Genomic DNA, 15,674 nt, shown 5'->3' on the forward strand with positions numbered 1-15,674 from the left:
TGAAACACATAAAAAAAAAAAAACAATTATAAGTAGTTAAAAATTTATATATTTTTATTCAATAGTTAAAATAAATAAAATATATTTAAAGTAATATATAAAAATTATTTTTTTAAAACCTATTTTTCTTTACATTTTCTTTTTTCTATTTTTTATTCTTTCTCCGCAATTTTTTTATAACCAAACATAATATTAAAAAAAATCATTAGACTTATAAAATATTTCTAATTTATATAAAGTTTTTTTAAAAATGATTTTATAAAATATTTCTAATTTTTCTAATTTTTAATTTTTAAAATAAAAATAAATAAATATTAAAAAATTAAAGGGATAACGATTAAAAAGGATAAAATTCTTTCAATATTGCAAAACTAACCCCCCACTTTTAATAGCCTAAAAAATTACCTAACTCGAACACAAATACCCTTCAACTATTTCAGTCCCCTTTTCCTTCTTATTCTAATTTTATTTCACTCTCTTCATATTTTTTTATTCTTTCTTTTATCACAAATACTCGTATATCTTCCTCGTCAAGCCAAACCATTACTTGACACTTGAGACCACCACCAGATTCTTTCTAGGCCATATAGAACATAGCATGGGGTTCATCACTTCTCTCTTGATTTCCAATTTGGTACAATGCACTTCTTCTTTTCTTGTTAAGTCTTTTTCCTTTTTTTATTTCATTAGATTCACTTTGTTTGCTAAGAAACCATACGTCTTCTCTTTTTTTGGCGTTCAAATCAAATTAAAAAATGCAACACCTAGAGTTGATTTTATGTTCTTTTCCTTAGTTTTTTGGGCAACCAAACAAAGCGTTGATGTTGCAATAGTAGAAGATGGGGCCAAATTGTCATTATATGTGCCAAGAAACAAGGAGATCTTGAGTTTTTCCTCTTGTGTCAATATTAGAAACTTCTCATGTTGTTTTGGTGAAAATGAGGTTCAAGTAGTTGATTTTGCTTTTTCAAGTATCTCTAGGAATACTACTCAAAATTTGGTCGCATGCGTTTGTTCATGTAAATTAAGAGCCAAATCTTACTTGATCATAATAACATGAAGCAAAATCTTGGTGAGTCTGTGCTTTAATATTGAAATCGATGATTGAATGGATTAGTGTCTCTGTAAATTTGATATAAAGCCATTGTTGTTCACTAACAGAAAAAAGTATGAGAGTTTTGAGATTCCATTAAAGTCTACATATATTGGGGCCTATCTTTGGCAAAATTCAAATATGGGCATGAGTCATCAGAAGGCTTTTACTTAGCAATAGTGCTTAATGGAGAAATGGTTCTACTTCTCAGGGATATGAGGAAATAAGCATTTAAAAAAAGACTAATGTCACCTTTGGTTTTTACAATGTCATATTCATTACAAAGAAAATACACATTTTTGGAAAAAAAAAAGTTGCATGACACTAAGGCTCAATTTCAGGACAATGGCCAAAATCATAATCTATCAATTGAGTATGACACAATCGGTGTAGACAACCTCTTTCTCGCCATCCGCATAGATAGTAAGATGGTAATACAGGTGAAGCACTTCCGATGGAAGTTTTTGGGAAATCAAACCATTTTGATTGATAGGCTCCTGGTATAAGTTTTATGAGATGTCCATAATTGGTCGTTTGGTCTAACTATTGGAATGCAATTTTCATATTCCAAACCTGTTCCTCAACTGATAAATTGTTTGACATTTTGTTATCGATTTTAATTTTTTGTAATAATGAATCTCATGGTCTTGGTTATTTATTCATGCATGTTAATTGTATTCTTTGTGGCAAGATGGATTAAACATGATGGGAAATTGAACCAATTTAAATTACCAAAGAATGACATTTTTATTAATTATGCTAATGTAGTTGGACATTGTGATATATATAGTTAGACATGTTGACATATGTAGTTAACTTGGACAATTTGATATATGTCAATATAAATTTAAATGTAGCTTCATGATTGTAGATTTCTAATTGAATGACAAGGTTATTACAAAGTTATTAATAATATTACTATGGACTTTCTAGGCAACATTATTTGTGGACACACTTGAAAGAAGTTGTGTCTATTTTAAATTTATCAAACTTAATATGGATTTAACAGGTATCAAGTTGATTTTGTATAAAATTATTGGAAGTTATGTCCACGACCGACAATTTAAACTTAACTTAATTTTCATCAAGTAATTTTGTGCACAAACTCGAAGGTAATTAAGTTTATACTATTTACAAAATACTTGAATGTAACTACCATCTAATTAACTATGAACAAACTTAAAAATTGTTAAGTCTAAGTCTATTATAGAGTATCATATTTAATTTGGACTTAACAATTATCAAGTTGATTTTATATAGACTTATACGAAGTTATGTATGCAATTAACATTTTAATTTGAACTTAATTATTGTCAAGTTGTTTTGTGTACAAATTTGAAAATAGTTAAGTTCATAGTCTTCACAGAACACCTAAACATAATTACTATTGAGTTAACTGTGAACAAACTTGAAATATGTTAAATTCAAGTTTATTACACAGTTATCATATTGAATCTTAACTTAATAGGTATCAAGTTCATTTTGTATAAATGCATTGGTATCGAGTTTATTTGAACGTTTCCTTCTTTTAACTAATTTTTTCATAGCTGTAAATGATATTAAAAAATTAAAACAATTTCAAACTTATTTAAATATTTATTACATATCGTTAAAGGTTTGAAAATATTCAATAAATAAGAAAATAAAAGAAAAATATATGAAAAAAATAAACATATACTATTTATCCAATTATAACTTTAAACACTTTAAATTGAAAATTTTTGAAGAGAATCTATGTAAAATTTGAAAAAAAACATGCTAAAAAAAAAGAAAAATTGGACTAATCAAAGAAATTGGGTTGAAATAATAGTTGAAGGAAAAATGTGTTAAAAAAAGTACACTTTTTAATTTAAATTTGAAAGAATCGATCTCCTTTGAATTTTATATTAAACTTTTGATATATGAGTCAAAGTACTAATCCAAGGAAATATAATATTAAAAAAATAAAGAAAGCCCTGAAACAACTTGTAGCATGGATCTAGCTCTTTGTAATATTTTGAATCATTCATGAACATCACGACAAATATGAATAAAATATTTATAGATCTAATCGGAGAAAATGTGTTAAACAAGAATAAAAAAAGGTAAATGGGGGAAAGTAATAATAGAAGGGAAAATGGATCGGACCAAGGGTATTCTTGTCTTAAATAGGTTACTTTTGAGACTATTAAAAGAGAGAGATTACTTTTACAATTATAAGAAAATTTTGTCCCTCCTAAACATTATCCCAAAATTAGAACGCTTTCTAAGCTCCTATCAAATCTATTCTATCGTTCTAAGTTCTAAGTTCTAACACAACGCGTGGAAGCAATCGTTCTTGACTCTTCTCCGTCAACCTTTCATTCTGATTTTCCAATTTCTTCTCGGAGACCGTTTTGGAGATTATTTGGACCAGCATCTTCTAGATCTTAGTTTGAAGAATGGTGTGGAAGTAGTAGATTGCATATGGAAATAGAATTTCTTCTCCTCCGTTTTGCTTTTTCCCTTTTTCAATTCAATGACCATTCAAAGCCGCTGTAAAGGGTGTTTTCTCCGCCTGTTCTCATGAACCAGGAGGATTTCTCCTCCCACCGCGCCTTTTCCGCGCGTGACGTTTCAACAAGAATATTTATCAAATAGAAAATATAAAAAATTGGAGTTTCATTTTTCAAGAGACATAAAAAAAAAGGAAAATCATGAAAAATAGTAAAGAATTTATTTTAGTTAAAAAAAACATGAAAAATAATTTTTAAGAAAATAAAGAGAATAAAATAGATGAATAAATATAGATAAGATGTTTTAAAAAGTAATATTGAATTAATATGATGCGTAAAATTATAATTATAATTTGAAGATAGGAAGGATTTTTCCATTTAAGATGATAGAACATATGAAATTACCTTATATATTTTAATTTTTTTTGAAATTTAAATTATTATTTTTAAAAATATATATAATCCATTGGGTTTTTTTCTTTTTTCTTTTAAACAGAAAATGATTTAAGAAAAAAAAAAAAGAGTTGACCCAAAACCAAACTCATGATAATTCAAAATTGAAAACAATTGAAATAGAATTTGTTGAGTGCTACGCAGATTACTAATATTCCACTGCCTCCGGCAGACGCGTGGCGTGGATCTATGAATCCAATCAAAAGAAATATCGAATATCATCAGAAATTGTCTTCAAACGAGAGGAGCGCCAACCAGCCTCCAGCCTTGCTGCTCTTCTGCCTATAAAGATTTCTAAATCATTCCTTTCCCACTCGATCATCGTCTTCAATTCTTCCATCAACGCCCATCTCTGCGATTTCCGACCTTTTAATTTGTTCAATAGTTTTCCTGAGAAGCTAGAGTGTCTGAGATGGCTCCCAAGGATGATAAGAAGCAAGGCGGTGGATTCTTGGCCTCCATCGTTTCGAGCTTTGCGAATTTGGGCAATGTTGTCAATGGGTACGACGGTTTGGGTCTGCTTTTGATTTCCATACCTTTCTAATCGTTCTAACTTCATTCACTGTTGAAATTAGTGGTGATGTTTCCTGAGGAAAAATTTGTTTTGTATGCCTGATTTGTCGAATTATGTGCTGCTGAACAAATTGTTAATGGGTTCCATGGTGTTTTTCTTGTTCAGTTTGATGGGTTACGAAGGGCTGGAAGTAGTAAACCCCGAAGGAGGCACTGAAGATGCTGAAGCGGAAGCCCAGAGAGGAAGGTGGAGACAGGAGGTGCATTTCTCTTTACCCACCTCTTTTCTGTCATTTCTAATATGATCTTTTACCCTTATACTAATATATTTATATAGTTAAACAAAATTTTACCAAATTCAATCATGCAAATTGTTCCTAAAATTCAGCCTTTAGGGTTTTGGTGATGCTACCAAGACCTATGATGGAAATTTCTATTTTGATGCATCTTCTTTCTGAAATGTTGGAAGACGAATTTAACCTGTAAAAGTTTATTGATTTATTCCCTTAGTTAAAACTTAACTACCCGAAGGAGCTTGTGCAGTGTGATGGAGTGATAAATTGGGGGAAAAAGAAAAGAAGGCTTCTCTGTATATTTTTACATATGGTTATTGATGCTCATTTTTTGGGTTAATTTTTTTTTTCCAGGACCGGGACAGTTACTGGAAGATGATGCACAAGTATATAGGCTCTGATGTCACATCAATGGTGACACTTCCTGTTATGATTTTTGAGCCGTTGACTATACTGCAGAGAATGGCAGAGGTTTTTTCATTTTTGTGTTTAAACTGTATTGCAGTAATGTTAGGGCTGCTCAAGGCAGTTCAGCTGATTGAATGTTACTAACTGTATGATACCTGTTACAGTTGATGGAATACTCCCACTTGTTAGACCTGGCAGATGAATGCGAGGATCCCTACCTGCGATTGGTGTATACTTGTAAGCGTTCCCCTTCTATCTCTCTATTGAATTATCCGTTCTGGACCTCACACTTGTCTGTTGCAGCATCATGGGCTATATCAATGTATTACGCCTGTCAACGTACCTGGAAGCCTTTTAATCCAATTCTTGGTGAGACTTATGAATTGACCAATCATGGTGGCATTAAATTTATAGCAGAGCAGGTGAGCTTTTAAGGACCTTGTTTTCATTTGGGTCTTATTTTTTTTTTTCTGTTCTTCCTTGTCCCTTTTGATGATGCTTTTGACTGTAATTGAGAAGCAACTATTCTTTCTCCAGTTGCATTTCATATTAGTTTAATTTAAATTTTAAGTGGTACTTATACAATCAGCCTTTGGAACTGTAATATCCAGTATATCTGTATGATTTTTCAGTATCCAATCACACTTCTACATAGTAGTACCTAATTCTGCAATCCTTCACAAATTCCTGCTCCTTTCAGATTAGTCATCACCCTCCAATCAGTGCTGCACATGCTGAAAATGAGCATTTCGCTTATGATATCACATCAAAGTTGAAGACCAAATTTTTAGGAAACTCGCTTGACGTTTATCCTCTCGGAAGGTAAAACATTTATTTATCTTGGTTTGTCAGTTTAAATGGCTTCATTTTGTTTCCTCACCAAACTCAAGTGATTGCTGAGATTCACATGGGAACATATGCTTCTAATTTTTGAGGGATAGCGAAGTAAGCAATCAAAGGGCTGACAGTAATAAGCTAATAGGCTAGCTAATTTGCACATTATGCACTTTTCATGCAGTCAGAGATGGTATCCATGTTCATACTTTATTTAGAACTCGAAAGGTTTTCCCAGTTTTTAATTGCCATGAAGCTGAAAATGTGGATCTTGTTGTGTGAAATAGTAGCTTTAAAAAACCTTTTAATAACTTCTATTTCTACTTTTCGCTAGGAAATAGCTTTTTGAGTGCTTTGACATACCATACTTGGTAGCTGGTTCTATGACTCGGATCTCAGTTTGTTGCTTGTTCTCTTATTGTTTTAGTTCATAGACAATTTTAGAAACTACGTGCTGTCTTATTTCCTTTTTAATGAATCCATATGCAGGACACGTGTGACGCTCAAAAGAGATGGTGTAGTCCTAGATTTGGTGCCCCCTGCTACAAAAGTTAACAACCTCATATTTGGACGTACTTGGGTTGATTCACCAGGGGAGATGATCATGACAAACTTGACCACTGGGGACAAAGTCGTATTATATTTTCAACCATGTGGCTGGTTCGGGTATGGGCTTCTTTTATTTTTGGTGGTGTTAATTGCTGTGGCTAGTGCATGAGCAAATTACATGCCTTTCATTCCTGATGGGCACAATCTTTTTTGTGGCATTTTGGTCGTTTAAACAAGGCATTAGATGTAGAAATGAGCCTTATTTGTCATGTCTAAACTACCCACCTGCCAACCTCATAGGACTAATGATGGGGTTATGGGACGATGGTCCTAAGAAATTATTGTCAAGAAGTTCTTCTTTGCCAAGAGATATCTTGTTGACTTTTCTTTCAGTATCTGTTGCCTGTATATAGTTTCAATATATATATATATATATTCTACTTAAGCTTATGTATGCATTGGTATTTTACTGCAGAGCTGGTCGTTATGAAGTGGATGGATATGTATATAATGCTGCTGAGGAACCCAAAATTTTGATAACTGGGAAATGGAATGAGTCAATGAATTATCAACCTTGTGACTTGGAAGGAGAGCCCCTTCCTGGCAGTGAACAAAAGGAGGTTAGTCTTTGCATTCATCATGGCTATTGCATCTTTTTAGCTGCTGATATGGGCCCCTGGTTTTGATATATAGCACACACCTTTCAGTGCATTATTTCTTGACAAGAATGCAGAAACTATTTTTCACTTTCAAAGCTCCCGTAGTTTTATAGAGACATAGGCATCTTTGGCTTCTCCTTTCTGTTATGAAGGATTAAAACAGGGTTTCAGCAAATCTGTGTCATCTTGTCTTTGAAATGAAGAATGAAAAAGGATCAGTGATCTTTGAGCAATGTTTACAAAATTAAAATTTCATTTTACATTGCTTATTGATTTTAGGGAATTTGGTTTGCACCTATAATTTCATATGTAAATATATGTGTGTGTGTGTAGGGGTGGCAATGCGTGTGTATGTGTAGGGGTGGCAATTTGTGTTGATGGGTCGTGTTTGTGTTGTGTCAAAGCTTAGGTATTCTATTACATAAGTCAACCTAAACCCAACACGAATGATAATCGTGTCAAAAACATAAACCTAAATACTACCAAGTTATTAAACAGGTAATAAGTCGTGTAACCCATTTAACCTATTTAATAATCAAGTCCTCTTATTTAATAATTAGGTTGAGTTAGGTCTTGTATAAGTTTATATGATTAATGTCTCAACCAAATATGTTATGACTCAATTGACCTATTTATTTAAAAAAAAATTTAAAATGAGTCAAATATATGTTAAATAGTTTAAAGTTATAATCAGGTCAATCAACGGAATTATTAAATAGGTTAATTTGGGTCAAATTTGTGTTATGCAAGTTGACCCAAATTTGACCCAAACCCAATTATACTCAACCCAAACCTGCGAAAGCGAGTTATGTAGGCGAATCGTATCAAACTTTGCCACCCCTATGTGTGTGTTGATAGGCAACTTATATAACAAATGCTGCCAATGAGACAGGAAAAACAAATGTACACAGGAGTGTACAAAGCATGGTCAAGGCATTGAGACTTAAGAACGAGAAAAAAGAAACAAACAATAGGTGTGCACACCATAATCCCTCCTCAAGCTATCTATGAAAATGAGATAGGAGTTTTTTATTTTATTTTATTTTATTTATTAATTTTTATCTCTTATAGGACCTTAGGACATCCAAATGACTAGAATTTTTATGAATTAGACATCCCTGGCAATGGGATATCATTTTACTCCTTTAAAGAAATTCAGCATGGATTCCCCTCGTTGGCAGAAGAATTGAATTTTTTACAGAAAATTCATGTTGAAAAATTTGGTTGGAAGATGATGCTTATGTTGCATTTCTTACATTTACCATTTTTTTGGAGGACATGGAGAGGCTCCTATTGCCTCTTTACATTTGAAAATGTTGTCTATATGAACCTGGCATGGGAACCATGAAACAAAATTTAGATCTTGCATCAAGAGTTAATGCATGTTGTAAAGCCTTTAAAAAGTATTCTCTATGCATAAAAACAATTACTTCTCGCCTGGTCTAATATGAAAATCTATTGCCCTAAAGCAATGAATAACTTAAATTTCCAGAACTCACGAGATATCCTTTCATCCATGCCATTATTCTTAATTGGGGCAAATCATTATTAGTTTTAACTTTCTGGCATGTTGTAGGACCTATATCCCTTCAAGAACCTTGTACTCTTTACATTGATGCAAATAGAATAATTTCCTCAGGGGTTAGGATTTAGAACATGAACATTTTATGATGCCACTATGTAAGAAGACCTGCAAGATGATTATGATTTCTAGCTTTATAATGCCTTGCAGTTTTAATCCAGGCATCTGATAATTCCAATATAAACTAAACTGATTGGAACTTATTCTGTTTTGGCCATCCTTCAGGTTTGGAAAGTTGCTGATGTTCCGGAAAATGATAAATTCCAGTTCACATATTTTGCACACAAGATAAACAGCTTTGAAACTGCTCCCAGGAAGTTGTTGGCATCAGATTCTCGTTTGCGTCCTGATAGATATGCACTTGAGAAGGGTGATCTATCCAAATCTAGTTCTGAAAAGAGCAGGTTTCTTCTCTCTCTCTCTCTCTCTCTCTATACACACACACACACACACGCACACACACACACACACACACACATATACGTATACATATACATATATATGTATATGCATATGCATGTGTGTGTTTGTGTGGAGTACAATTCATAATTGGTGACATGAAGATTAGGACTAGTGAATGTGAAGGATCTATCATGGCTTGTGCCACATTCATGATGCATGGTGCATTTTTGGGTGCTGTTATCAATTGTTTCACCTACATTAACTTTAGCATAAATAGCTCTGTTTGCTTCCCTCAAAACATGCCTAGTTTTCATCCCGTGAAATGTGAAGTTTTCTAACATTTTGAACCAACATCCACAATATTCAATCACATCTGCTTTCCCCTAATGCTGTCAATGTTTCTAATATTTTGAATAATGTCCATCGTATTTAAGGACATCTGTTTTCTCCCTATGCTGTCAATGATTCATTGACTACTTCAGATTTTATTCTCTGCTGGTGTCTGGCCTAGGTGTATGGACAGACTGAAACTTGCTAGTCCTTTCTAGTATTTTTGCATATCGTGTGATCTTTGATTTTCTTCTGCTGGTGCACCTAACCTGATGTCTTTCAGCCTTTTTTTTATGTGCTACTGAATTTAATAGCTGGGTGAGGGATGTAGGTATCCAAGTAGATTTGATTTTCCTAAAGGTTTGGTAAGTCATGACCAGTCCAATCTCTTTTTTTTTTATATGGGAAGCTCAGATTTTCATCTATGCATAAAAATTTGGTTGTGCCTATCCTAACCTCATTATGAGAATGATCTAGTTGAAAAGGACAGACTACAAATGCTGCTTTACACAAACAACTCTGAATTGATTTTTTTAAGACATAACTGTCCCCCCTAAGATTACAAAAATGTCATACAATTTGAATCTGGGAAACAAGTTCTAGTAACCATAAAATAGAAATAATATCAGCTTGCTTAAAGACATAACTGCCCAAAGCTTGGGTTTTCTTTCAGGAAATGGCATCCATGATGTCTTTGTCGTTGAGTTGAATTTATTATGTATCATATCAAGTGCCTTTTGTATCATGCAACTGGGGAGATAGATAATGACTTTTAACATATCTGCCTTGTGATTCTAGACTGGAGGAGAAGCAGAGAGCTGAAAAGAGAAACCGAGAGGCTCAAGGCCATCAATTTACTCCTAGATGGTTTGACATAACCAGTGAGATTTCTCCAACGCCTTGGGGTGACTTGGAAGTATGTCGCTACAATGGAAAATACTCTGAATATCGAGCTTCTGTAGATAGCTCAGACAGCATTGAAGAAGTCGATGTCAGCTCAACAGAGTTCAACCCCTGGCAGTAAATTCGGTTTCTGAATAAGGCATATCACATATGTTTATACATTTATATGCTTTCTCTTAATCATTGTGGCATTGTACTCTGTTATTTTGTTAGCTTTACATATAATTTTATGTACACAAATTTTTGCCCTTTTATTGCTTTTATCAGATCCAGTATTGGAGTTAAAATTTAATTTGATCCTTTGATCACCATTATAGGAGGAAGAAATACATAGACCTAAATCATACATGGCAAAATGACAATATACTATTTGCACAGGAGTTGAGTTGAGAGGTAGACTTTAGAATGTAAAATTTTCAGACATATCGTAATTTCAGACTTCAGAAATTTTAGTCTCTAGAAGTATTCTTGTAAAAAGGTTTTAATTAATGGAAGTTGTAGATGTGTCATGAAGAGGCCATGTTACAGTTTGAGATGAGTTATGAATGGACCTTCCTGTTTGAAGAGGGGCAAATTTTCGTTTGCCTAGTTATGAAGTTGGATAAAGAAAACAACATGAATTTCGCCAAATTGTTGTAGCTTATGTTGGAATTGCCAAAGCATGCCATTGTGTAGTATGGAGCTGTTAATTGTGAAAACAAGTTAAAACAATCTTGGGTAAGTAGTGAATTGGGAACCCGGTTTTTTTGGGTACCCGCCTTGTCATTCTCCTATTGGGAAATAAATAGGTTAGGGGTAGATTTGACTTTTTTAAAAAAAAAAACTTGTGACGGGGTCGGGTATTAACTTTGCTTTGCTTTGCTTTTCTCCTATTTTTTTTGGAAGAGATTAACTCAATTTAAAAACAAATTGAATGGGTTTTTGAATCATTAGATGCTTTTACAAATATTTTCATGCGGTTAGTACATCTAAATCTAACAACATTTTGATAAAAGAAATTCATCTTTAGTCATGATGGATCCTCCATGATGCACGATCTATCAAATCCACCAAAAGAATATGAAATATCTTGGGGAGTTGAACTTCATTGTATAACCATACCTATTCAATCTTTCTAACTTAATTTCACCATTGAAACGGTGACGTTTCAGAGGGAAATTTTCATCGAATGGACTGGGCTAAGTGCTTCAGCCTCAAAATTGGGCCGATCCGGGCCCAATTCAAGATTTTGCCCTGCAACACCCTTTCTCCGTCCACCAATCACCCTACACCTCTCCCTAAACCCCACTAGAACCCTTTCTCTCCTGTTTTTGGGGTTTCTGAATCTTCTTCCTCTTCATCAAGGGATTAACACGCTGACTTGAGAGGGGGGCAAGATGAGTATTGTAGCAGGGTCATATGAGAAATTCATATGGGGATTCAAACTCAAAAGCCTAAAGAAATCCCAAACCCTAACCTTAACCCCACTCTTCTCCTACCCCTCCCACCTCTCCCCCATCAAGTCTGTTGCTGTTGCTGGACCCGTTGCGGCCTCCGGCGGCACTGATGACTCCGTTAAGGTCTACGACCTCTCCTCCTGCTCCGAGATCGGAACCCTAACCGATCACTCTGGCGCTGTCACCTCCCTCTCCTTCTTTTCTCCCTCCTCTCTCTCCTTTCCCCGCAACCTCCTGTCCGCCTCCGATGACGGCTCCGTTTGCATCTACGACGCCGACCCCTTCGTCCACCTCAAGACCATCGCCGCCCACAAGAAGGGGGTGAACGACCTCTCCATCCACCCCTCGGGCAAGTTAGCCTTGACTGTGGGGAGGGACTCGTGCTTGGCCATGTTGAATCTCGTGAGAGGGAGGAGGAGTTTTTACTGCAGATTGGGTAAGGAGGCGAGTTTGGTGAAATTTGATTTGAGCGGTGACAAGTTCTATATGGTTATGGAGGAGAAGGTGTGTGTTCATGAGGCAGAGGATGCGAAATTGGTCTTCGAAATGGAGAACCCGAAACGGGTTCTTTGTGCAGCACCTGGCTCGGTTAGTTCGTTTTCTTTGCCCACTAGTTGGTTTTAATTTTGGGTGTTTTGACTGACAATGCATACGTTGTTGCTGTTTGAATACTTCGGAAAAGGAACCTGTAATTTCAACGTTTTATTGGGTTGGGTATGAAGTAGTTCTGGCAAGCTTGAAAGTTTTCTTTTGTCTTATCATGAATAAGTGACAATCACAACAGAGCATGAAAATATAACCTTTTTTTTTTCCAAGATTTATTTGGTTCTTATTAACTTTGATGTTTTTGGGCAACTCACTTGAAGAAAAGATGTTTTTTTTTTTTTTTCACTTACATGTCTTATGAAGGATGCTTAACAGGCTATTTTTGGGGATGGAAGTTTGAACTCAATGGATTCAATTATCATATAACACTAAGCATTGCCTACAGGATTAAGTGTTCTTTTTGTACATAATATAATTCTGAGATGTGCTGCCATTTGGACAGTGAACTTTTTATGTTGAAAATGATGAACTTACCTTATCAAAAAAATGGATGGATGTATGAATCTTTGACACCAGAGTATTTAATGGGAATTGTTTGATGTAAGTGAAAAGGTTTCTTATGGGATTTATTTCCATGTGGAAAGATATATGCAATTTTTTGAGGATAATTGTATTTGATCAAGCACCTAACAAAAAGGGGGTCCAACCTGTGTACACACAACAGAAAAGAAACTAACCAACCTTTAGCATTAACAAGCTAACCAATCCTCATATATCAACAAAGTCTGAGAAGGGCCAAGTAGTTAAGCCCAAACCTATGGCATGTAAAAGATTAATCCTAATGAATTTTTTGCTTGTTTGAATTATAAATCGATACGAGCATAAGGCACCCTTGTTTCTTCCTAGGCGGACAGATGCCAAGCTATCCAAACTTTTGGTTTCTTTTGTAATTTTATTCTTACTATTGATCTTGAATGATGACAGAATGGACTTCTATTTACTGGTGGTGAGGACCGGAATATTACTGCATGGGACACAGCTAGTGGGAAGGTTGCATACTGTATCGAGGATGCACATTCAGCCCGTGTGAAAGGTATTGTTGTGCTGTCTAGGAATGATAGTGGCACTGCTGATGATGATCCGTACATGGTGGCATCTGCATCATCAGACGGGGTTATTCGTGTTTGGGATATTCGCATGGCCAACAGGGAGAAGCCGAATCCACTAGCAGAGGCTAATACGAAATCAAGGCTGACTTGTCTTGCTGGATCCTCCCTAAAATGTGAGTGTGGTGTTTGCTTGATTTAAAATTTTCTTCTTAGTACACCTCAATGCATGTTGTTCCATCATTTGACTTCTTTTCTGATCGATGTAATTGTTGAGTTAGCTGTTTTTTTTCTTTTGGTTGGGGTCTTGCTGTGTCTTGATGAATTAGTTGTGGCTATTATTGGATGTGGGTTTTTCATTTCATACATATGCTTGTCAGGGGCACATACATTTTTGAAAATGATGGAAATATTTTGTCTTCACTCTTTGAATTTGTTGATATGGGATTTTCATTAAAATCCATCTTTTGGATGTTGTTGGCCTGATTGGGTTGGAATATGTATGCATGGGCCTGTATTCTTATATAGGTGTGCATGTGTATGTGTGTGTAACATGTGGCCTTCAACCTGGTTTATATACCCAAATCAGACCTGTTAAGCTCCTACTGGATTCTTAAGACCTGAACACCAGAACTCCCCTAGTTGATATGCAACAATATGTTAGTGGGCTTTGGTGGGCTGGTATAGATTGAAGTCTCTTTTATTAGGATGAATGAAAGTTAAAATTAGGAAATGCATAATTGCATAGTTAAGGTTTTAGGGAAACACCACCAACTCTCTGATTTAATGTTACAAAGAGCTGCATTATAGAAATTTGCTTTGTCTTTCAATTTTCATTGCTTTATATTTTTGTTTGCATCATCACTATTGAGCTTCACTTGTGGATGTGGTCTTCATCTCAACTAATCTTGCTCCACTGTCCTCTATAAATGTGATTAAATTTTGCTATTTTTTTTGTCCCCTTCCCCCTCAGCTTTCAAAGGGCCACAGGTTGTGAGCAATGCCCCAAAAAAAGAGCAGGATGCAGTGATGGAAGGTTCATGATATATCCATGTAATGCTGATGGAGGAAGCTCCCGCATAAGCTTATTGCAGTCAGCTGTTGTGCACGTGTCTCTAGGGGTTGCTGAGAAACTCACCGCTTTGGCCCAGTTGGGTCAACAGTTCAATTTTGACATTCTGAAGTTGTGTTCATATGTGATTTCTAGGTTATATAAAAGTGCATCATTTGATTTACGGCCGTACTTTATTAAAGATTATGGTTGATTATGACTTCATCACTCTACTCGCCAAATTTCCTGTATTTATGTATGAAAACTTCCATCAATTGGCTTTGACAAACCGTTCGTGAAATTGTTATGAATGGAAGAATGGAAATGAGGAGAGGAGTACAGGTGTGGGAAGGGGAAGGTGGTTTAGAGTGTTACTGGCAAACCGACTTCCTAGACAAAACAAACGCCTTATGACGGGTTAACGGCTTTGCACTTCTCATCTGCCACCTGCCACCTGCCACCTGGGGGTCGCCTTCCTGGGTCCTGTCCTGTTCTCAGTCCTCCCTCTTTTGACGCCTTCAAATTAACCGCTTTCATCGGCCTTTATCCCTATGTTCATGCCTGCTCCTCCCTTTCCCACCTCTTCAACTCTCTGCCTCGTGACACTCCTCTTTTTCTGAATTTAACCCTGCAACGCTCATTTTTTTTATTTCCCAAAATATTAATTTAGGGTTACTTGATTGGAAGGGGAGAAATAATCCCTCAGTCGCAAATTTAATCCTTTATTTTTTCCGTTAATTTTAAAAATACCTATTTTTAATAAAAATTTTATTATTATTTTTAAAGAAATTTATATATAAATAATTAAAATATTGAAGGATATTTATGATAAAAATGAGTTATTCTTCACTTAATAAATTTATAAATTTATTAATTAATTCATTAATTTATGACTCTTCATAATTCCTCATTTTTCATACCAAAAATCAAATCCAATTACACTGACAATGCGAATGAAGTTGTATATATAGCTCATAGTTAAACTACCTCTTCATTTAGTTTACATTCTGAATCGACTCATTTTATTGGTTTGTGACCTTTC

General features: G+C 34.8%; 2 protein-coding genes across 2 annotated transcripts; both read left to right on the forward strand.

Annotated features, from left to right (window-relative positions):
• Window positions 1-3,411: 3,411 nt before the first annotated feature.
• On the forward strand, window positions 3,412-10,785 carry LOC100263081 (oxysterol-binding protein-related protein 3A). Its single transcript, XM_010655976.3, has 10 exons — window positions 3,412-4,521; window positions 4,700-4,793; window positions 5,181-5,297; window positions 5,399-5,471; window positions 5,538-5,656; window positions 5,935-6,056; window positions 6,558-6,734; window positions 7,093-7,237; window positions 9,084-9,262; window positions 10,389-10,785. Exons 1-10 carry the CDS (start codon window positions 4,433-4,435, stop codon window positions 10,612-10,614), a joined length of 1,341 nt encoding a protein of 446 aa, XP_010654278.1. The 5' UTR covers window positions 3,412-4,432; the 3' UTR covers window positions 10,615-10,785.
• Window positions 10,786-11,587: 802 nt separating this feature from the next.
• LOC100257947 (uncharacterized) lies at window positions 11,588-14,857 on the forward strand. The gene is made up of 3 exons (XM_002267208.5): window positions 11,588-12,517; window positions 13,460-13,757; window positions 14,555-14,857. The coding sequence occupies exons 1-3, from the start codon at window positions 11,870-11,872 to the stop codon at window positions 14,623-14,625; spliced, it is 1,017 nt and encodes a 338-aa protein (XP_002267244.1). The 5' UTR covers window positions 11,588-11,869; the 3' UTR covers window positions 14,626-14,857.
• Window positions 14,858-15,674: the final 817 nt, after the last annotated feature.

This window comes from Vitis vinifera, chromosome 8 (assembly GCF_030704535.1).
Source record: "Vitis vinifera cultivar Pinot Noir 40024 chromosome 8, ASM3070453v1".
Classification (NCBI taxonomy): Eukaryota; Viridiplantae; Streptophyta; class Magnoliopsida; order Vitales; family Vitaceae; genus Vitis; species Vitis vinifera.

Coding starts and splice junctions, on each gene's coding strand:
- LOC100263081 (XM_010655976.3), top strand. CDS start 4,433: ATGGCTCCCAAGGATGATAAGAAGCAAGGCGGTGGATTCTTGGCCTCC. Junction 5,472..5,537: donor CCTGCGATTGGTGTATACTT/GTAAGCGTTCCC, acceptor TGTCTGTTGCAG/CATCATGGGCTATATCAATG. Junction 9,263..10,388: donor TCTAGTTCTGAAAAGAGCAG/GTTTCTTCTCTC, acceptor TTGTGATTCTAG/ACTGGAGGAGAAGCAGAGAG.
- LOC100257947 (XM_002267208.5), top strand. CDS start 11,870: ATGAGTATTGTAGCAGGGTCATATGAGAAATTCATATGGGGATTCAAA. Junction 12,518..13,459: donor TTTGTGCAGCACCTGGCTCG/GTTAGTTCGTTT, acceptor GAATGATGACAG/AATGGACTTCTATTTACTGG. Junction 13,758..14,554: donor TGCTGGATCCTCCCTAAAAT/GTGAGTGTGGTG, acceptor CTTCCCCCTCAG/CTTTCAAAGGGCCACAGGTT.